This window comes from Lagopus leucura, unplaced genomic scaffold (genome assembly GCF_019238085.1).
Source record: "Lagopus leucura isolate 7727_CA_CO unplaced genomic scaffold, USGS_WTPT01 Super-Scaffold_100004, whole genome shotgun sequence".
In the NCBI taxonomy this organism is placed as follows: Eukaryota; Metazoa; Chordata; class Aves; order Galliformes; family Phasianidae; genus Lagopus; species Lagopus leucura.
In genome coordinates this window covers 46,002,279-46,024,709 of record NW_024962264.1, presented here as the reverse complement: position 1 = coordinate 46,024,709, position 22,431 = coordinate 46,002,279, and the positions used below count along the sequence as shown (strand labels likewise).

At 38.3% G+C, this 22,431-nt stretch overlaps 1 protein-coding gene across 1 annotated transcript; it reads right to left on the bottom strand.

The window, feature by feature from the left end:
• Nucleotides 1-2,704: 2,704 nt before the first annotated feature.
• TXK (TXK tyrosine kinase) lies at nt 2,705-21,033 on the bottom strand. Its single transcript, XM_042871867.1, has 15 exons — nt 20,829-21,033; nt 17,093-17,147; nt 16,735-16,837; nt 14,998-15,203; nt 13,881-13,946; nt 12,851-12,905; nt 11,997-12,076; nt 11,452-11,579; nt 10,644-10,718; nt 9,529-9,700; nt 8,479-8,695; nt 7,831-7,895; nt 5,619-5,737; nt 5,051-5,208; nt 2,705-4,544 (listed from the first exon to the last, which is right to left on the bottom strand). Exons 1-15 carry the CDS (start codon nt 21,007-21,009, stop codon nt 4,476-4,478), a joined length of 1,749 nt encoding a protein of 582 aa, XP_042727801.1. The 5' UTR covers nt 21,010-21,033; the 3' UTR covers nt 2,705-4,475.
• Nucleotides 21,034-22,431: the final 1,398 nt, after the last annotated feature.

Sequence of the window (22,431 nt, the reverse complement as noted above, 5' to 3'; positions counted from 1 at the left end):
ACAAAGTAAATTATTATCTTTTGTATAAAAGCTTTTGCTAGAAGAGATATTATTTTTGAAACTGTTCATATTTAGTAAATGATTTGGAATAAGTTTAATTTTTACTGAAATTATGCTATTATTTTTCTTGTAATAAATTATACATGGTTTATGTATTAAATGACTGGTGTTTTGTAAGCATGGGAGAAAAAAGAGAGTAACCCAAGTTTACAATCAGCAATAAAATCAGTTTTAGTAGCACATCCTGTGCACACACACAGATTCAAGATGAAAGATGTCTGGATGAAGTCCCTGCAGTTCATGTGAATCTGGCTTGATCGTGACCTTCTTTTAGTAGCTTTGACTTCTGATTTTTTTCCGATAGGAAAGAAAATGTTGTACTCTCTTAGAAAGGCCACATGTGAAACTACCTTTAAATAAAAAACCTGCAGTATTCTGATGCAGGTGGAGGGCAGAATATGGGGAGACCGAGAGGTTTTGGTGTCTTACAGAGTGACTCAATTTTTTTGGATGTGTTATTTTCACCCTTATGTTCTACAGAAAACATCAGCAAGGAGCATTTAATACTGATGAAAACATTAGCTGCCAGAAGACAAGGATTTTGAGGAATAAGATTGGTAGGCAAATGAAATGTCTTCCCTTCTGAACTAGGGAAGGAAAACCAAAGCTGAATATTAGGGAGTTTTTTGTTGTGCTCATGTTTTATGGACAGTATTTCAGTGAACTTTCAGCAAAATAGCAGCAAAATGAAAGCTATTTTTCAAAGTAATCTGAAATTTTTGGAAAGAAGGTAGAATGGTTAACAACTGCAACAAAGGAAACCTTAAAGGCAATACATCACTAACCAAATTAGGGCTTTTAAATGCAGAAATGGAACCATCTTGGTAGTTACTCATTGCCATATCATAACTTGGGACAAATGAGCAATTAAATTAATTACACAGCTGTGCTGATTAGATGTAGGTAAATCAAAAAGACTTGTTACATGATCTGCAGGGAATTTGGAAGGAAGCACATAGGTCATTATTCCCTGTAAGAACCTGCCTTCCCAGCCACACTTAAAACAGTCATGCCCCAGTCAGGTTTGCTCCCAAAGAATCCTCATTCAGAACTTGAATTTCTTTACTCATGATGGTTGTGGCCTGGAGTTCTATCTTTAATCATATACTCATGGCAAATATCATCCTCTTACTATTTAAGTTCCAGCAAAACCAAACCAGCAAATGCATTAGGAAACTTTTAAGTGTTTTTCCCAAAACTGACTCCTTTCTGGCAAGTTTCTAAACTGGATGAGAGGTAGGCAGAAGCCAGGCTGGATGATGCATGAGGAGTGGCGCTTAGGTTCGTTTGTTACCTTCTTATGAAACTTCACTGTGTAGGGGTGGGGAGGGAAAGCTGCTCTCAAAAACAAATGGCACTGTAGAAAAACTTGCCCAAACATGTAACACACAAGTGATTACTTGCCAGGAGTACTTTTGAGGATGAAAGTCATCTCACGTTCTGGAAATATGCTCCAGTTTGTCAGCAATTCAGCTTTTGATAGAAAAGGGGTACATCCTATGGGGTTGCTGCACAGAAGCTAGGAAAACAGCTTCTTTTTTTTTTCTCTCACCCACGATACCAGCTGGCTGGTAGTCTGTTTTATGATATTTGATGAGGAAACAGTGGCCAAATTTTTTTGCCATTGCTAAGCACTCTTAACATCCCTTTGGAGACACGGTGCTTCCTTCCAATCTTTACTGCTCTTTTAATAGAACCATTTAGTTTGGAAAGTCCCCTAAGAATATCATATCCAACCAACCACCCTTTAGTACAAACCATGGCCCTTAGTGCCACATCTACACACCTCTTTCATACCTCCAAGGACAGAGACTCCAGCACTTCTCTAGGCAGGCCATTTCAATGCCTAATCACCCTCTGTACAATCAAACACTTCCTGATAACCAATCTAAACCTCCCCTGGCACAGCTTGAGACCATTTACCCACATCCTATCAACTTGTCACTGAGAAAAAGAGACCGCCATCCTTCTCACTGCAACCGCCTTTCAGATAGTTGTACAAAACCATGAAATCTCCCTTCAGCCTTCTATTCTCCAGATCAAACAGCCTCATCTGCTCCTCAGATATCTTACTTTCTATCAAAAATCTCTTTTGAAATACTCAAAGGTTTATCAGGAAAAAAAAAAAAACAACAGCTAGCAGACACATATGCCTCTGTTATCAGTGGCATGAGCGATTCTCACTGCTCACCTATCATTTCTTTCTCCTTTTTTCTTTTTATATGTCTGGGGTTTGAGGTATGCTAGGAGCCACCACAAAGGCTAAGTTGGCCTGTTGGTCTGTATATGGGTGTAGCTTCTCGAGTAAGTAAACATGCCCTACACACACAACCCTTGCCCTGCCGGACCTTCCTTCTTACTGATTAAACACTGATTCCATTGATCCTGAAGCACATTATAGTGCTTTTTAATTTATTTACTGTAAGCCTTGTGACATCAGCTATTAAATTCATCTGCGTCAGAGTGGTGACATCAGCCCACTCACAGTTTGCCCAGCCTCCAGAAAGGTGGAATTCTGAAAGTGAAGGAATGGTAGGCAAGTATTACTTTCCATCTGAGACCAGTGTGTGTCAAAGATACACTATGGGACAACTCAACAATGCAAACAAAAGCAGGGTGCTTCAAGAACTTGAACTTACCAGAGCCCCTTTTAATTGCATGGTACTGTGGTATTACATATTAACTTGCAGTAATTCATGTAGCAAAACCAGTTTTACAAGAGCTGTTGTAAAATATTACTCTTATATTATTAAAAGTCCCTGAGTGCATTTATACTTCAGACACAGTTTGAATTACTTTTTTTTTGTAGAGCATCATCAGCTCAAAAGCACTGTATTACTGTACTACAGGCATAAACTTGCAATGAGCTCAAAGCAGTGGTTTGTACAGTATTGTATAGGTTTGTGTGCAGTTAGAGGGCTGAGATGGAACTGAATGCTCATGAATAAGTCAGTTATAAAAGTAAACAGAGCCATATGCTGGTGGCAGTTCTTTCAGCAGATTACACAAAAGGATGAGAATATCATGTTTCACTTGAGCAGAAGGATCTTAAAAGCGTGTGTGTGAAGTTACTCCCAAATAGTAAAGTACTCCCTTCCCCAAGGGGTGGTAACTATGAGAATGCTATTGCAATAAAAATGAACTATTATTGCCATGAATTTGGCCCAGAGGTGTCATCACCTTCTGGAAATCCAAAACTCGGAATGATTGATTGTATTGTTTCATTTACTTTTAAAATGTGGAAATGAACAAACTTGTTCAGATGTCCATCATTCTTCATCTACTGGCTTTGAAGTATTTTTTCTACGATGTGCTATAAAATGAAATATGATGTACTTACCTATTAACAATTCACAGCACAATCACATTTTTAAACTACTATTTATTTGTAATGACCTGACTGTTCTCTGTATTGAAAAAAATCACCAAATTCACTTGCTTTTTCTGTAATACATTTGCACTAACCAAAATTAAGAATTAGAAGTGAACAATAAGCTAACAGGCACAGTTACAGATATGGTGCAAGTAAGGTCTCACAAACTCTATTTGATCTAAACTAACACAAAACACTTTCTTTAATGGCCAATTTCCAGTCTCTCTTTGTTCACCATTTTGGGCACTGGCAGAAGGAGTACTAAGAAAAGCATTTGATGGGCATTTGAGTAAGCTGCAGCAAGCAAGAAATGGAAGACAGTGAAAAGTTCAGGGAGAAGCTTGAATAAAACAATCTATACTTGTTCTCTCTGTTTCACACAAAATTAGCCTTTAGCTATGAGCAAGATTAAAATTCCTCAGGGGTGCTGAGCCCTTCCAGCTGTTTGGGATGTGGGTCAGGAGCTGCCAAAGGACAACTGCTGCCTCCACCTCTTCTGTGTGTCTGGACCCCCAGCAACACGCAGTGCAGTATCCGGGCAAAAATCCGCATGCTGCTCTGGTGGCTGAGTTACCTCTGAAACTGCTCCATTCATTCAGTGTTACGCAGTGCAAAAGGTTCTGCCTTTAGTCCTGGAACTTTTTCACAGGTTCTTCCACCACTTTTGCTGCTGCTAATCACTATTTCCTTGTGCATGAACCATATTAAGTAACAAATCATCTCTTATCAATATTGTTACAGGAATTAGCGTAGCTCTGACAAAAAGAATAAGGAAAAGAGCTTATGTGGTGAGTAAGCTTGGTTACTTCTTTCTAGATAGGACATTTTTCATGGAAATAAAGGCTTGAAAGTACAAATCCAGTAATCCAGTCTCCTCGGGTATCTTTCCCAAATTAGGCCAAGCCCAAACAGCTTCAATATAGGGATGCTGCTACCATAGTTTAAGTAAAGACTGCTCTAAAAGGCTGAAGTTTTCAGTATAGGCTACATTGGCCAGCTCAATGCTCACTTTTCAGTAAATACACCTGTATAAAATCCCCAATTATCCCATCTCCATTATATCTGTGAGGGCTTCTACTAATTCTGCAAAAGTAGGACGTCCTTCAGGTTTCTGGAAAAAAAAACAAAAACAAAAAAAAACAGAGGAGACATTAATAGAAATTGGTTACAAGTACAGTTAAAGCAACCACTTAAAATTATTATTCATATTATTATTTTATTTTATTGACACAGATTGAAGAGATCAAGTTTATCTTGTTCTGCACATTAATGTGCCAGAAATCAATAGAATGAAAAAGTACTTTCAGAAGAAAGCATTTGTATGCAAAATTCCTCTGCACACTACAGGAGGAAGCACAGGGCATATACTGACAGGGTATATATATTCAAAACCAGGGATGGCATAGACCTATTGTGTAGGTTATATGCTTGGTATTTACTGAATGCAACAGTGAAAAGAAACAGAGGCTTTTAAACTAGATGTGGTTTGTGAAAAAGCACAGCAAAAACTACTGAGGATTCTACAAAGTAGAGGTTTACTGCTCCAGTTTTTGAGGATAGCCTTCAGATCCACACTGCAAGTGAAGTAAAGTAATGTCACAAGAAAGACCAACAAACCTCATGCCAGCAGCTGTACATGACTTTGTACACAGAGTGTGATGCCAAATGTGGTCGATAAAGTCGGTTACCTGCAGAAATCTCACGGATAACTTCATAATTTGATTTACTTTCAAAAGGCATTTTGCCTTCTGTGAAAACTTCCCACATCAGTACACCTAAAAATGAATCAAAATACGTAGGAGAAAGCAAGTTGTCTAATAATACTAGAAGTCCCATTCTTTTCTGTGTATTTAATAATGAATGAAAAATATAAGCAACCTGAGGTGAATGAAAAAAAAAGTGAACTGATGTAATTATGCTCATATTGAAGCCAGCTAAAGTCATGGTTCATGAAAATGAAATAAATAAGCATTTGGTTAACGGAGACATATGTCTGTTGAAAACAATTTTTTAAGATTAAAAGTGTGTTAAAAAAAATACACACACTCTTCCTATACAGACAAGAATTGAAAAATGAGATAGACTAAAGATTAAGATAGGAAACATCCAGAAAAGTTGCTCTTTCCTCAGTCTTATCAGTAGTTTGGGGGAAACAGCTTGTCACACATTAACCTAACCCACTTACCAAATGACCAGATGTCAGATTTACTGCTGTACTTTTTGAAATGAAAGACTTCAGGAGATGACCACTTGATTGGAAACTTGGCACCTGAAGAGCTGACATATTCATCATCAATGACGTATCTAAAGAACATCAGCAAATACCGTGTATTTTAGTGAGAGTTAAACTGAAAGCAGTTCTGGCAGCACCTTGCACAGGTAGTTTACAATTCCATGAAAATACTGTGTCAGTTTGTAAGAAAAGAAATTATATCATTAATTTAATATAGAATGCACACTGGAATACATGCAGTTAAAGAAATTTCAATTTAAATGAGTAATTTGATTGCTTGTGAGAGGTATGTCATAATTAAAAGATTTAGTGCTATCTGTGTGCTCACAGGATGGCTGTTGTTATCACCTCCTGGGAAAAGTCCCTATGCTGCAGGCAGGAAAAACAGCAGCAATACATATTATTATTACTTTTTAAGAAGAGAAGGAATGGTCTTAATTTGTGCCCAGGGAGGTTCAGTTTGGATATTAGGAAAAAATTTCTCTCCAAAAGGGTGATGAGGTATGATAACAAGCTGCCCAGGGAGATGGTGGTGTGACTATCTGGAGGAGTTAAAGAAATGTGTAGACAGAGCACTAAGGGACATGGTTTAGTAGGCAATACGGTGATGAGTTGGTAGTTGAACTAAATGGTCTTCGTGTCTTTCCTAACCTTAATGATTCTATGATTCTATGAATTTACGTGCCCAACAAGGGCATTTATACAGTAATATATTAAAAGGCTGAGCCCAATATCCAAACAAGCTCTGTAAATTCTCATGAGAAGACGACAGGTATGCACTACACAAATCTTACAACTGAAGACATAACAGTATCTTTTAAAGCACCTTTCAAAGGATGTTGCACTGAGAGAATCATAGAATTGCTCAGGTTGGAAAAGACTTTCAAGATCATCATGTCCAACCTCAACCTAACCATATCACCCTATCTAACAACCCTCTGCTAAATCATGTCTCTGAGCATTTCATCACCCAAGGATGGTGACTCAACCTAAACCTCCCTGCGGAGCCTATTCCAGTGCTTAACAACCCTTTCTGTAAAGTTTTTCCTGATATTCAACCTAAACCTTCCCTGGCACAACTTGACGCCATGAGAAATTGCTTCTTTGTGTCCCTTTCTTATTTTTGGGGCAGGCACAGAAAGATGAGAGGTTACTGGATAAAGAACATACAACATAACAGTACTAAACTGGTCTGTTCTGAGCTCTGACTAATTAGGGAGTGTTCTCATCACCTCTCAACAGTGGACAGAGCTTTGTTTCTCTGGCCTGTGCGTGCACTCTCTCTTCATGTGTGGTTGGTCCCCTCACTAAGTAGAAAAACCACTTCCCTGCTAAGAAGCACATTTCACACTTCCTGCCCACGTGTCATCCTTCCTCACCTACCCTGTTGCTGAGGCTCCAAAGGCCAGTGCCAACACCTGCCTCTGTTCCCAGTGGCTTTCAACTCTCACTGGGCTCGGAAATTTGGAGCACTCACTTTACTGAGCCTAGAACCATGCAATCATACAATGGCTCAGGTTGGAAGCAACCCCAAGGATCATCAGGTTACAAACCCACTGCCACATGCAGGGCCACCACCTCCAGATCTGGTACTAGACCAGGCTGCCGAGGGCTCCATCCAACCTGGTCTTGAACACCTCCAGGGACGGGGCATCTACAGCCTCTCTGGGCAACAGGTTCCAGCACCTCACCGCTCCCTCTGTGAAGAACTTCCCCCTGACATCTAATACAAACCTTCCCTTCTTGAGCTTAAAACCATTCCCCCCTTGTCCTATCACTATCTATCCTTGTAAGAAGTTGATTCTTCTTCTGTTTATAATCCCCTTTTTAAATATTGGAAGGCTGCAATGAGGTCACCCTGCAGCCTTCTCCAGGAAGCAGAGTGAGCTTCTGGCAGCCCAGGGCACACTGGGCATTTCTATGTCCACAAACTACTGCTGACATTCATGAGATATTTTGTTCACCTGTCTTGCAGTCAGCAAAAGGACAATATGACACTCTGTTCACAGTACAACAGATGAACAGCAATATTATTGATTTGATCAGAATTGTAGACGCTGTGCACAGTGAAATTTCCCACACCAGCAAGCAAGAAGTGAAGGTGGCGATGGGCCTCGTCCCAAATGACACAAAATAGGGCACTCACTGAGCTTGTATCTCCTACCTTGCCATGCCAAAGTCAGATACTTTAACAGTGTGTTCAGCATTGACTAAACAGTTCCTTGCAGCCTAGGAGAAATGAGAAAAACATATCTGAAATCCGGCCAAAGGCATTTTTAAGAGTACAATTTTTAAGAGGAATACAATAGATAATTTACTTTCAGCTCATGTATTTCATATCCTGAAAGGAGGTGTGTGTCTTCCTCAAAAAGATGAGAAAAAAGTAAAATTCTGGCTCAGTGTTGGTGAACACCTTTCACTGCTGTGTGATTTCATGCACATAGCATATACCTGCATGAATGCTTGTATCATGAGTTGCAATAATTTCAAGTATCCTTGCACAATAAAATAACTTTCCAAATGCAGAGTCTAGTTATCCAAGCAGGTATTTTCTTGAATGTTAACATCAGGACATTCAATACGAATTACTAAAAAAGCATTTCTGTGACTCTTAATTCCTCGTGTCTGAAGGGCAGGGCAGACAAGCCACTTATATATCCCAGCACCAAAGTAAGGCAGCAGGGACCAGAAGAAATGTGAATACAGAAAGGCTTTGTTAAAGCCTTGCAGGGCACAGAAGCACCCCTAAATTTCAATGGCATGTTCTATATCATCAGTATTCAGCGAACCTCAGAAAACCCATTGTACTTACTAAATCACGGTGAATGAAGTTATTTCTCTCCAGATACTCCATTCCTTCACACACATCCAGGCACATGCCCAGCAGCATGTCTCTGCTGAGCTTCCCCCGCCACTGTCGCAGGTAGTTGAGCAGGCAGCCATTCTCCAGGAATTCAGTCACCACATAGAGGGGCTTCTGGCGTGTGCACACACCGTACAGCTGGACCAGCTTTGGGTGGGATAGTTTCCTGTTTAACATTGTTTAAAATTGCATTTCAGTTAGAAGATCATTTGTTTCTGGTAGGTAGAATCATAAAATCAAAGAATACCCCAAGTTGGAAGGGACTCATAAAGATCATCAAGTCCAACTCAAAAGGTAACTAGACCATTCGTTCATGATCAATTATCACGATAATTTTGAGAAACACCTTCAGTGTTTTATAAACATTATTCAGTTCAACTATCCCTGGAGTTGTCCTCTGCCTAACACATTTCTGTAAGCAATTTCCTCAAAAAGGGTTCATTTTGCAAAATTGTGATAGTCCATCAGTTATACAGGTGGAATGAATATAAACCTTGATTTGGAAATATGAAGCGGAAAGGTCTTATTTTGTCTGGCTTTCAGGCAGGGGACATGAGAGGCTGCAAACCCATGGCTTTCCCTATGGGCTCTGCTCAGCCTGACATAACACCTCTGTTTTTACCTCTTTCTATGGATTGAACCAACACCTGGTCTGGATAATTCCCTAATTTTCAAAATTAGCAGGAATGGCAATATAGCTTCTAAGAAGTTAGGTTTAGTTAGGTTTAGTTAGTTCTGCCCATGCTCCTAGAGGCACTGAGTTATAGACAAAAGAATGGCTGTAGGAGTAACTGTCAGCACATTTATTGCCTGCTAGGCTCCAAGTGCAAAGCAGCACACATGCTAAAGAAAGGCCCCGGTGAGCGATTTAGCAACCATTACACTAGCTTTTTGGTCCACTATTCCCAGCACAATAGCTTTGTTTTAAATGGACTTAGGTTATGTTTGTTTCTTGGTCATCTCAGTGTCATCTGTGAGCCACAATTACTTTGTACTTACATCATCAATTTGGCCTCCTCCATGAAATCGTCTTCAGACATTGCACCTTCATTGATTTTTTTGATGGCAACCTTGATGGTTGCTTTCCATTTACCCAGATGAACAATTCCAAACTGCCCACGCCCAAGCTCTTTCATAAACGTCAGTTCCGAGGGGTTCAATTCCCACTCCTCTATAAAAACAATCCTGTATATTACAATAGTCTAGGAGACATGCCTACCTGCAGTTCATGTACACAGCAAAGTATCACAACTGTTCATCAGCTATAGCATGGATTTTGATTATCTGGAATTTTCCACACATGTATGTGTTCATACATGAGTGGTACTTTACAGCTTGTAGAATGCTGTTTAAATTGTTTAACATAGGAAAGCCTGAGGCTTGAAGATAAGGCAAGAAATTGGCTTTGATTACCTCTGAGGATTTTTTTTTTGGTACTGTCATCTATGTTTTTAACTTTAAATCAGTTCCAAAGGGCTAATATAGCCATAGAAATAGTCACTGACTGTCTCCATTGAAACTGCCAATAGTTCTGCCCTCCAGAAATATTAAGCCTTGATACTGATTCACAGTAAAAATGCACAGTACAAATTTTGGAAATTCATATAGATATATATACACGTACATACAAATACGTATGTGTATATTCATACATACACATCCATCAGTTAATATTAACTTCCTGATCTGCATGCACAGCACCAGCATTTACTGCTTGTTTTCTAACGCTGCGTAAGACATAATTCTTATTTCTAAAACTTCCATAATTGACAAAAGAAAATCTTCCCAATCAACATTAATTTTATTTTCATAGACTTTTAAATAAAAAACCTTTTTCAAATCTGTTAAATGTATATGTGAGTTTCTGGTCTGCTTATGGAAGTCCAGAAAGGCATTAGTGGTTCTGAAAGAAGCACTTCACTAAACTGAAGGAATTGAGCCAGGCCTTTCATTTGGATTCAACACCTGAGGTGTGTGAGTCTGGTGATTATGAAGCTGGTTATGTGTTTCTTATGGCTGGGAAATTTAACAGACACAATTATTAGTTGTACGAATGCAATCTCAACTCTTTCCCAGATACCCAGGTTTCCACCAAAACAAGATAAAGAATTTACCATAACTAAATCCTGCTGTTGCTGGTGAGGAACATCTGATTGATCTGACTGGATGTCGGAGACGGGTGATAAGACCTGCAGGAAACAAAGCACCAATATTCTGTTGACAAATTGCTCCATATTTAAGTATACTACATCATACTTGCTCTCAAAAAATATTTTTGTCTCTACTCACTCGTGGAAAAAAACGTTTTAATCCATATTGAAATGACAGGCAGAACCAAGAATGAATGGCATTTTGAATGCTAGAAATTAAAAAAGGCTGCCATGAGCCAACAAGCAGGGGTGGCTAAATCAGGTAGGCTGCAAGTCAGTGTTAGAGAGTCCTTGTGCCTCCCAATTCTGCCTTTTGTTTGTGTGTGCCAAAATCTGCAAAAGCTGCCTGCTGGTGCATAGCACAGCTCCTGTTTTTCTCCTGTTTTTCCTCAGATTGCATGCATGCAAGCCGCTGAATTGAAGACAATAAAAGAACTATGATCAAATTTAATGCAAGTCACATTCAATCAAATATGAATCAATAGAATACAGAGCGGGTAAGATCATAAGGCTTCTAGTTTCATTCATTTTTATGAATGAAATTTCATTCATATATATGAGTTTGGTATTTTCATTTCCCCCAGGATATATGCACATTGTAGCTACAACTTCAGCAGAAAGGATCACAGTATACTTGAATTCATTACCAACAGAAAAAATTGTGTATCTTTTTGGAAGGGAAGGATTAGTTCAAGACTGACATCCAATTTCTCAAAGTCTTGATGAGCTTCAGGACATCAGTAGTAAAACCTTATCAGCTTACATCCATTACCTGCAGCATTGTGTTGATGATATTGAATGAGCTCAGGAATAGAGGAGAATAGATATTTTTCTGCTACATAATACTGTTTCAAGTGGTTTTTCTTAATTTGATAATGTCGAATGTCTCCACCATGACTTCTGAAATCAACAAAAGATTATGATTGTCAATAAAAATATTTGATACTACAAATCTAACTATATTTCACCAGTATGGCAGCCACAGCACTTTGTGTAAAAACAGGCAAAATGGGATTGTAAGGCTTTATTGTTTGTGCCACACTGCTGAGATGATCAGTCCTTGGAGTAGAGTATTTCAGGGTTTCCGTGAATGCAATTGATCTTATCGTAGGATATCGGCACCCTGACTCCCAAAAGCCCAGCACCAGCATTTCAATATATGGGCTGCAATTCACTGACTGCAGTGCTGCACAACTAGTGCTGGTGCCTCATTGCTCCCTTGCACCATATATCCAGCCTGCCCCTCATCCCAAGGAGTTTTAGGGAAACTCTTCCTTCACATTTTCAATCAAATCACAACCATTCAGAGCAACTCACCCTTTAGACCGTGAGTATACAGACAGTGTAAGGATTCCCTGTTGGCTTGAATCTCTGACAACAAATGAGCCTTCTTTGGACTAAAAAGAAATGCAGATATTTACTTTCTTGAATAAAAGTCTCCTGAAATAGCACTTGCAGATGATTACTGATTTCAGTGGTGTACCTATGACTACTTGGGAGGGTGATAAAGCAGCAGTGAACAGGAATTGATAACAAAGCAGAGCAAAATTAACCAAAGGATAATATCAAGTGCCAGAGTTAAATATTTTGGGTGAATTACACTCTTCAGTGTGAAATAGTGAAAATTCTTTCATTTATTAAAAATTCGGATTATACAAGTCACTAGATAATTGCTGCAAAACAATTTAATCTTTGGTGTTCTTCTCTGCTCTATCTTGCCCAAGCCCTGTGTTAGCCCTTGAGCCCTTGAATTTTACACAAGCTAGATGACATCTAAATGCCCATCAGAGATAGAGGATAGAACACAGCACAAATTGTTTGATCTGTATATAAGGAAGGATCAGAGGTTTTGTTAAGCTCTACCACCTCACTAACTTCCTGCAAGGATTTAAGTCTTCAGTGTTTCATACCAAAGACAAGCACAGTAAGCTCCACGTAACTCATGTCATTCAATATGGAAAATCTTAATGGAATTTGCTGGGGTTACAATGTAAAATTTTGGGATGTCTGGACAGTCTGCACTACACTGTACCCCAGAAAGCCATCCTTTTATTTTAAAGTACCTTCTCTTACTGTATGTCAAACAGAGTTGGATTTGGCTGTTGAAACTCTCATGATGCCTCTACTGATAATCCTTTGTAGATATTAACTCAACATACAGGCTGAATTACCTTCTGTCGCAAAAGTAGTTCTGCCTGGCTTCTGTTGATGCTCTTGCAATACCACCTGCAACAAGGAGATGACACATCAATTTCAGCCAGTACAAATTAACGTTTGTTCTGCTTCACAGAAATAAGCGTTAATCTTAATAGTTGCTCTGTCTCCAATGTTAACATCTGAACAGAACTAACCACTGCTGCATATCAAGCATCTCTTAATTTGGAATTACTTCATTAGACCACAGTAAATATGACAAATACTTTCCCCATTGAATGTGATTCACTATAATTAAACGTGAGGTGAAATAAAAGGAAAAAAAACAGGAAACATTTATGCTAAATTTTGATGAATTTTACAGTGAAGCTGCTTCAGCCCCCTCTTCTCTGGAGTTATGATGTATTTTACTTTTCTCTCCAGGAAACCAGGCTGAAGAAACTGAAAATAGATTCTAGATAATCAACTGGATGTTCACAAAGGGAAGAGATCAGAATAAAGAGATACTATGTAGTAAGCCTACAGAAATAGGACATATCTAGATTCTGTCATTATGATTTATCATAATTATATGATTATTATGATTGATTTCATCAATCACAACCCTTAAATTCTTCTAAGCAGGGCTACTCTCAAGGAGTTCTTCTCCAAGTTTGCATACACACCTGAGGTTACCTCGACCCAGGTTCAAAACCTTGCACCTTGTTTTGTTGAACCTCATTAGGTTCACATGGACCCATCTTTTGAATTTATCGAGGTCCCTCTGGATGGCATCCCTCCTTCTGCTGTATCAACTGCACAGCTCAGCTTGGTGTCATCATCATATTATACAGTCCAAACAGATAGACCACAATAAAAATGTTTAACACATTCTAAGGGTGATATTTTGTAACAACAACAACAACAAAAAGAAGGCTTCAATGAAGAGAACAAAGAGAACACCTGTTCACAGTCAGTCTTCTGGTAAAAGCTGAAAGATCAAGCGCCAAAACTTACCACTCAATTTTTAGAAAAGAAAGTAGAGTCATTGTCTTCAAGAGTACTTACTCATATGTTTCTAAATTACTTTTTTTGTTCTCAGTAACATAGTTGCTAGGAATTAGACCTTCGTTCCTGAAACGTATTAAGGATAATACAGTAGTAAGATGTAAAATATTAATAGGACTAAGATACACATCTTCTTTTACTGAATGACAGAAGTTATTTATACTACATGTCTTTAGATACTGAATCCCAGCATGAGAATCAAATAAGAGTATAACTCCTTTCACCTGAGGCAAAGTGTTTCTGCCCTAGACTATGAATGGCTACTGAAATGACGGTACTTAGAGTGCCAAGAACAGCATGTTAAGGAAAATTTTCAAGTAAAATCAAAAGAAAGATTAGAAAAAAAGTGACATTTCTTCCAAATCAGAAGTCACTAGCTTTATTTCTATCCTTGTAACAGATCTTCAATACGAAGAAATAGAAAGTGTGTGGTTGAACATATACAAAATAATAACAAAGTGGACTCTAATGGCAAATCTGACTTGAGAATAAGTGTTTAAAAGTATTTAAAGGAGGGTGAATGAAAAGGAGATAGTTATTACATAACATGTAATCACTCTTCATATCAGATTACAGGACACACTGAGAAATTGTGGAGAAAGAGAAACATCATGAAAAAAATATATAAATGCAGCAAGGATCCTAAAAGAAGTTATCCAGTTCTCTAAAATGTCCAAGAACCTTTGATTAGGGGCTTTGTTCAACTTAAATGTCTTACCAGTCTCTGTGGTCTTTATGAAGACTTTACACATACACAACACGTGGTAGAGCACTCGAAGCATATAAAGCTGGATTTTCACATGGCTTAAAGCCCAGTGGTTCACATAGTCCTCAGCTGTACTTATGTTGTTTTGGAAGTTACTAAGCCTATGACTTAACCTTGTATTACCAGCAGAGAGGAGTTGCCACCTCATTTCTGGAGTGCTAGACACTGTTCAAACCCTTCTCAATTAACCCGCATCCCTTGTACATACCTTCTCTATACCTTCAAACCTCCACTAAAATTGCACGCACCTCATCCTACATGCTTAGAGGGTTGTAGCATAATCCTACAAAGGGTTGTTCTTTTTATTTCTCTGTAGGAAGAGGGTTTAAAATTAGATGCCCAGTCTCTTACCCATACTGGTCTCTAGCCTTCCACCAGTGAGGATCATACTGTTCAAGGATAATGTATTCTTCTGACTGCTTGAGTGTTAAATCAGAGGGTCCTCTAGCGAAAAAGTCATACAGCGCAATAACTCTGAGTTTCTTTGTGTAGTCTTCAAAAGCCTCAGCAGGTAGAGGAGGTAAAGGCTTGTTCTTTACATGCAATTTCTTCTTATGCTAGTGAAAAAGAAAGTATCTTCCATAATTAGTATTTTCTCTCATCTATTTCTTGTATAATTCCCCTACTTCTATAGCACCTCAGTAACTAAAAGGTACTAATCATGGTCATAAATTCCTGCCATACAGCACAATAACCTTGTAAAACTATTACTTGTAAAACAGTACAGCTCACAGTTGAATAGTTTGGTATCAAAGTCTAAGTTAAAATGGGAAGTAAAGTAAATAAAAGACAAGCCATCTACCTAATCTTCCCCCTGTTCTTTGGGTGACTGCTACATAGTACAATTGCTGGGACAAGTCAGTGTAAATTAGCAGAGCAGCATTGAAAACAGTGGCAATTTGTCTGATGAATTAACATGGAGAACACTAGAAACATTTTTAACAATTGAGCAGGAACATAAGCTTTTTCTTATGCATCAGGTTAGGTTTTATTTTTACCTTCAGTTATGCTCTGACAACTCAAATGAATTCAATTTAGATCTAGCAAAACTGAGGTGGACTTTTCACATGAAGCTGAGCAAGGTGGATGGATGTGTGCATCAGTACAAGTTAGGGGGTGAACTGCTGGAGGGGAACTCTGCAGAGAAGGACCTGGGTGTCCTGGTGAACAATAGGTTGACCATGAGCCAGCAGTGAGCCCTGATGGCCAAGAAGGCCAATGGTATTCTGGAGTGCATTAAAACAAGTGTGACCAGCTGGTCAAGGGAAGTGATTCTCCCCCTCCACTCTCCCCTGATGAGGCCATTTTTAGATGACTGTCCAGTTCTGGGCTCCCCAGTTCAAAACAGGCAGGGATCTCCTGGAAGGAATCCAGCAGAAGGCCACAAAGATGATAAAGGGCCTGGAACATCTCTTGTATGAGGAATAGCTGAGTACCATCAGTCTGTTCAGCCTAGGGAAAGGAAGACTGAGGGGTAATCTCATTAATGTTTATGAATATCTAAAAGGAGATGGAAGGCAAATGGATGAGGCCAGGCTCTTCTCGGTGGCGTGTAGTGATAGAACAAGTAGTAATGGCTTAAAACTTGAACAAAGGAAGTTCCATGCAAGTATGAGGAAAAACTTCTTTACAGTAAGGAAGACAGAGTACTGGAATATGTTGAACAGAGAGATTGCAGGGTCTCTTTCTACAGAGATATTCAAGACCTATCGGGGTGCCTACCTATGTGACACATTATAGGGCATCTGCTTTAGTACAGGGCTGGGCTCAATGATCTCTTGAGGTCTCTTCCCACCCCTGCAATTCTATGATGATGAAATTGTGCCTTCCTAAAGGTCCCACCTTTCCCACCTCCACCAGCCAAACTCAAAAGTTAGAGAATGAACTACCCTCATCCATGACAGCAAACTTGGGAACCCACTACAATCCTGTCTTTCCATCAGTATGAATCTTTCGATACTCTAATTTTTTAAATAATTATGCAACAAAGCAACCTATGTGCTCAAGAGCCAGTTACTCCTCTGCTTGTTTCAGCAGTGAGCCACTGGAATCATCTCAGTTTTTTTCATCTGCCAAAATGTTACTTACTTTACACTTCCAAGTAGCTGCATAGGAATCCTCTGATTGAGAGGCTGTGTACTGGGTCTCCAGGTCAGTGTCAGGGTCCACATTTATCTTTGTTCTCATTGCTCTAATTTCAAAAAATAAGAAGTGTTTTTGTGATTACACTTATATAAACATCCACATGAAAATATTTACGGAAATGTACAGCTTCATTCACATTAGGGATGTGCAGGGTAGAGCTTCTTCAAACTTGTGCACAACTAGTATTTCTACTGAAGATAGACGGACTTTAAAAAATTTTACATCAGTTTTTAAAATAGATGGACTATGTATAGACATTTTGACTGTCTCAATTGCTGAAAATCTGAAGGATTTCACATACCGTTTTTGTACCTCACAGCAGCAGCAGCAGCAGAAAACAGACTGGATGGTGTGATCTGTAAATAAGAACATTTTCCGCATATGAACTGATTGTTTGTTTACAAAATTTACATAATGAATGACTACTTAGCATGTACTACATTTACAGAAATGTTAGTGTGGTGTATCTTGTATGAGGAGCAAGGATAATACACTATAATTCCAGCTGATTTAAAATGGATTAGAAGTCATTACGAAGACTTGAAATCTTTAAAAGGTTGACATCCGCACTATTCCAGTTCGACACAGGCTCTGATATGGAGGTCATAGCACAAGAACAGGTCTCAGAATGTTATTTGAAATAGGGTTCCTAAGGTCTAGGTATTTTGCTCTTTTAGCTTGCTGACAGTTGGACTTGGTGATATTCATGGTCTTCTCCAACCTAGATAACTCTATGATCATTTACACGATGTATCCTTGCACACACCACGTCTTCACTTGTTTCTCCCTCATACAGTTTTTGGCTTGTTAATCCTAACGACCTGTCTTTGAATAAAAAGGTTTTGTTTTTCTGTCAATCTGTGACAGTATTTGTCAATGTATTTTATCAATAGTTTAGCAAAGTGTGCTGACATGCTACCAAAACATTTAGTAACCCGTGCGACAAAAAAACAATTATTTTCTTTATAAAGGAATATGAGTCAGTAAATCTCATTGTAATAAAAGGAAAAGGAGAAAATAACAGATGACAGAAAGGTAAGAAAAGGTAGTTCTCAGTCAGATGTGGAAGAGACCTATTTTATACATGTTTTGATTAGAGTATTTGTCATGAAAGTTGTAGGGCATTTCCCTTAGACTTAGAGCAGCATCCTGTAAAGAACCTGCTGTGTGGGAAGGTGGCCGACCTACACTAATCAGAAGACACAATCAACTGTTTGATAAAAGTTTCCACTAACAGCTATACAAAATACCCAAACCAGATGACAGTGGCAATTTTCTTTGAAGAAACCAGGCCAAAAACTTGAAGGTAATGTAATTTATTTGCTGCACAACTTAAGTGCATTAAGCTGTCTCTCAGCTGCTTAAAACTACAGCAGCTTAACTTTGAACACAGTCTCTAGCATTGTTGGGCAGTAGAATTGAGTTTGCTAGTGTCTTCAGTGTAATCAAGCTTGGAACGAACAATCCTTTCAAAAAAATCAGCTGGGAAATATTTCTGTTTTATTTATATTGCTTTTCTGCTCCTGGAAAAAAAAAAAACAAAAACAGAAAGAGAGAAAAAAAGAGAAAAGAAAAACAAACAAAAAACCCTAGAAGTTTAATTATTATTTATTTGAGGTGCAAAAAGAAAACTTGTCTATTTCTGATGACACCCCATGTAGTCATTAAATATGTCATTTCTCATTAGATTTGCGGTCCTCATAGAAGCTTATTAGAAATAACTAGAAACACTTCAGAGTTTCAGTGTAACGTGAAATTGATGTTCAAGTAAGATTTTAAAGATGGCAACACATAGCCAAAGCTGGAAGTCAATGCATAGGTTAGACCATGGCTGTAGCCAGAAAAGCCTGTCCTACACCAACCTCCTTTTTTGACATATTTGGCCAACACTGCAAATAGTGACAGCTTTGCCACGCTGAACAATTTGATTAAAGTGGCCTACATCCGTGTCTTTGCTAGCAACACAACCAGATCTCTACATGTAGGACCGCCTCCAGATGCCCCTGTGATGCTCACTGCACAGCTACAGGAAACCTGCACTTCCTGCCTGAGGCTTTTATGGCTGCACACACCCTCCCAACGACTGAGGCTCTTCCTTTGTCTTTACCTTCTTCTATTCAAAAGCTTTAAACCAAAATTTAAAAAAAGTTAAAATTAAATAGACATCTCTCCATATTTAAATAAATAAAAAAAAAAAGCAAGTAAGAAATTAAAAGTGGATTTTCAGCATTTCTTCTTGAATCTCTTTCCTGCTAAATCATATCACCCTAAATCATATCACAGGAATCAATGGAATAATTCTGATTTCCTTGTTTTGAATTAAGGACCTTTTCTTAAACAAAACACTGGATTCAAAGATGTTTAGCTGCATACATACTAATAGCCCTTGATCCTCTGATCATTAAAGAGTTCATTATTAAAAAATTAAGCAGTGGTGGTATCAGTGAATGCAGCACTTCAGAAAGAAGAAAATTCTCCAGCACCCACAGCGCCACTCATCCTTTCAGTCCACGTTCCCTTGAGCTCTGTCAAAACATAAGCTACAAAAATACATTTGGCTTTGATCCTTAGGAAGTAAGGATCTCTAAGAAATCAGTTGGGTGGAGAACCTGAAAAGTAGGTTCCACTCAAACAAGATGAGAATTTAGGCTACTGAATCCAGCATTCTTTAGCTGTGGGGAGAATTTTCTATTTCTAATTTCCAACAAACGTTTGCAATCTCAGAGATCAGCCAATTCTACAAATAATTTAACATGGGGAGAAAAAATGTGGCCCATTTCATTACTGGTATCTTTTTCTTCCTAGAAATTAGTTTTTTAAAAGTCGCATTTTCCTGATGACAGATTAACAAGTATGAAACCTAACACCAGCACAAACCATGATAACTTATAGGACTACGAAATCAATTTTTTTTTTTAGCTTGCCTGGTTTTGAGAAGAGAGAAGATATGTTGACAAGTGAGTCCTGTGGAAGAAGCAGAAATCCTAGGAATAAAATGTTGACACTCACTTGACAAATACTCACAAAGCAGAAAAAAACAAAAACAAAAAACAGGGAAGACACAGTGGAAAGATGTAAGTTCTTTGAGATGGTCCATTGCTACCAGTAGTTTTCCTAAAAAAGTCCAAGAACATCAAGCAGAATGCATCATGTTGATAAAATTGTGTGACAGTATGCATATTGGTCACAAATGTGCAATCTTCCCCATCTTTAGTTATACCTCACTCAATTTTGTAGACTTTGGGAAATAGTATCAAAGGATTAGACAAAAGCAACAGGTTGCAGATGAGTTCTTACAATCAGCGTTTTATTATTTCTTAAGTCTCTTGATCTGACTCACTTTGATCACTTTTCTGATTCTCTGCATCTCAAAGTGCTACTGATTTTGAAAGTGCCGTAGTCCATTTCTAGGATATGTATTTTTATAGCATGTTCTGCAGAGTTCTTGCGCTTCAGTAGGGATACGTTAACTCTATACAACGCTATTCTGAGCAACAACTCAAATTCAGCTTCACCCAGCAAAACCAAGCCTTTACCATAACACTCAATATGCCTCCTAATCAACTACATCTGATATCTAATCTAGTAGAAAATACCAGTGCTGCTAAAAATACTTCAAAAGACAAGCTTTCAGCTTTTCAAATGTACAAACTTAGGCTTTCTGTATTTTTCCGTGTGTAAATTCTGCACCGGAGGAAAGCAGGCTCAAGTTCTACCAAACTTCTTATTTGTATCTAATTTCTATGTGCCACTAAGGACAGCATATGGGAATATCTCCACATTTATAACAATTTCCATCAGAAAAGACAGATGCTGTGCTGAATCCGTCATATAATGGATTCAATTCATATTTATGTAGTAATATTGAAAGTCAAGAAAAGGAGCCCAAATACAGATCTCTCAATCTGCAACCAAGCTGCACAGGAGAAAACTGTTGGGTATCGTTATAGCAATAATTAAGTAGCTCATTTGCTATGTACACACAACTGCTGCATGAAATAATACTTCAAGAGAAAAATGTGGGCCAGTTTACTTACAGGTTGAAAGAATCATATCTGGTTCTCTTCTTATATTCACATGAAAATGCAAACCTTCATCAGCTGTGCCTGTAAATACCCGAGCAGTGCTCTTAGCTCTTCTGTGAAGCAAGGTAAAACACCAATACAGCCTGTCCCCACCTACTTTCCTTAAAAACAACCTACTAGATATTAATCTCATGCCTGTTAAGTGGCTTTTTTTTTTTTTTTTTTTTAAAGGAGAAATCATGAAAAAAAGTCTGCTTTCTAAAATCCAATATACAGTTTACAGAAAAAAAAAAATATTGAACTATAATCAGTAGGGCTAACTACTGCTGAAAATGGTAAAAACATCCCGCAGCTGTATGCCACAGAATTTGGTCCCATTCTCATGAATTTTTGATCCTGACATTTGGGGGGGGAAAAAAAAAGTTTTAATAAAAAGGAGGAGAAAACATGAAGTTGATTAAGGAGTGACTGAGCTCACTCAGAAGAAATGATGACATGGTATTTTAACCTGCCTTTGATCGCATGAGAAGGTTGTCAAGAGAGCTGCCTCAAAGCCTGTTCTGATTCATCCCAAAATTAATCATCTGAGGGTATATTCAACTGAAAAATGCATTCATCTAAAAATGAAGTGGCCTCGCAGTTCCTGATAGGTCACGTAAGCGTCAAACCCAATGAGGGATATGTAAAAATTATACTTGGGCAGCATAAAGAGGCAGGTGAAGTACAGCATTTCAAGAGTCATCTTAAGCGCACACCTTCACTGAGGAAATCTGCAAAATACCAGTACAGTTAGGGTTATCTTTATCATATAGATCAACACATAATTGTTGTAGAATAAAGAAACATCCGTATAGTTTACTAGAAATTATTACTCTCCTGATAATTCAATGCTTCATATATGTTTTAAGTGAAATACTACTTATTCCTGTAAAACTATTTACAGAGTCAGAGGTCTTGGCAATGCCATACCTTGCAGTATCTCCACCAAGAAACTGGAATTCAAAGGAGCAGCTAGAAGGAGGATGAGCCTGGCTCACCTTAGGTCATCCACGTTACTTTTCCTGTTCCAGGTAGAAAATGCAAGAATTTTCCCTTTAACAATATTTGCTGTTGGTATTAAATTGGTAGTGGTTTCGACTCAACACTTCAGCAAACTCATTCCCATAGCTGTGAGACTTGACCATTTAAAAAAAAAAAAAAATAATAATTTCAATCCTTTCTGACACCCTGTAAGTTTCTGATGCAATATCACAAGGAAAAGAAAGCATTTCTTCATACTTCCCCCTCATTCAAAATACAAAGGCTTAGACAAAGCAGTGAGAAGAAACTAAGCCCCTCCAAGACAGAAATGATGAAATGCAGAAATGATGGAATGTGTCAAGGTAACTATACTTACCTTTAATAACTTCATTCAAAATAACTTTGCTATGTTCTTCTCTGCATGGAAACTAGTTTTTTGAGAAGCAAACTGGCAATCTATTTTGCATTACACACATTACACAAGGGCATAGGTAGTGGCAGAAGAAAAAAAATAAAGCACACATGTAATGGAATTAATCAAAAGGTTGGTACAGAAAATTTGAAGTGCAAATACTCTTCAGATGCTTTGGTCCAA

What these genes read in the sequence shown, in the direction of transcription:
- TXK (XM_042871867.1), bottom strand. Translation starts at nt 21,009, where the DNA reads ATGAGATTAATATCTAGTAGGTTGTTTTTAAGGAAAGTAGGTGGGGAC. An exon ending in ATCTGACATCTGGTCATTTG is followed by an intron (nt 5,209 to 5,618) that starts GTAAGTGGGTTA and finishes ATTCATTTTTAG; the next exon opens with GTGTACTGATGTGGGAAGTT. An exon ending in TGTACAGCTGCTGGCATGAG is followed by an intron (nt 4,545 to 5,050) that starts GTTTGTTGGTCT and finishes TTTTTTTTCCAG; the next exon opens with AAACCTGAAGGACGTCCTAC.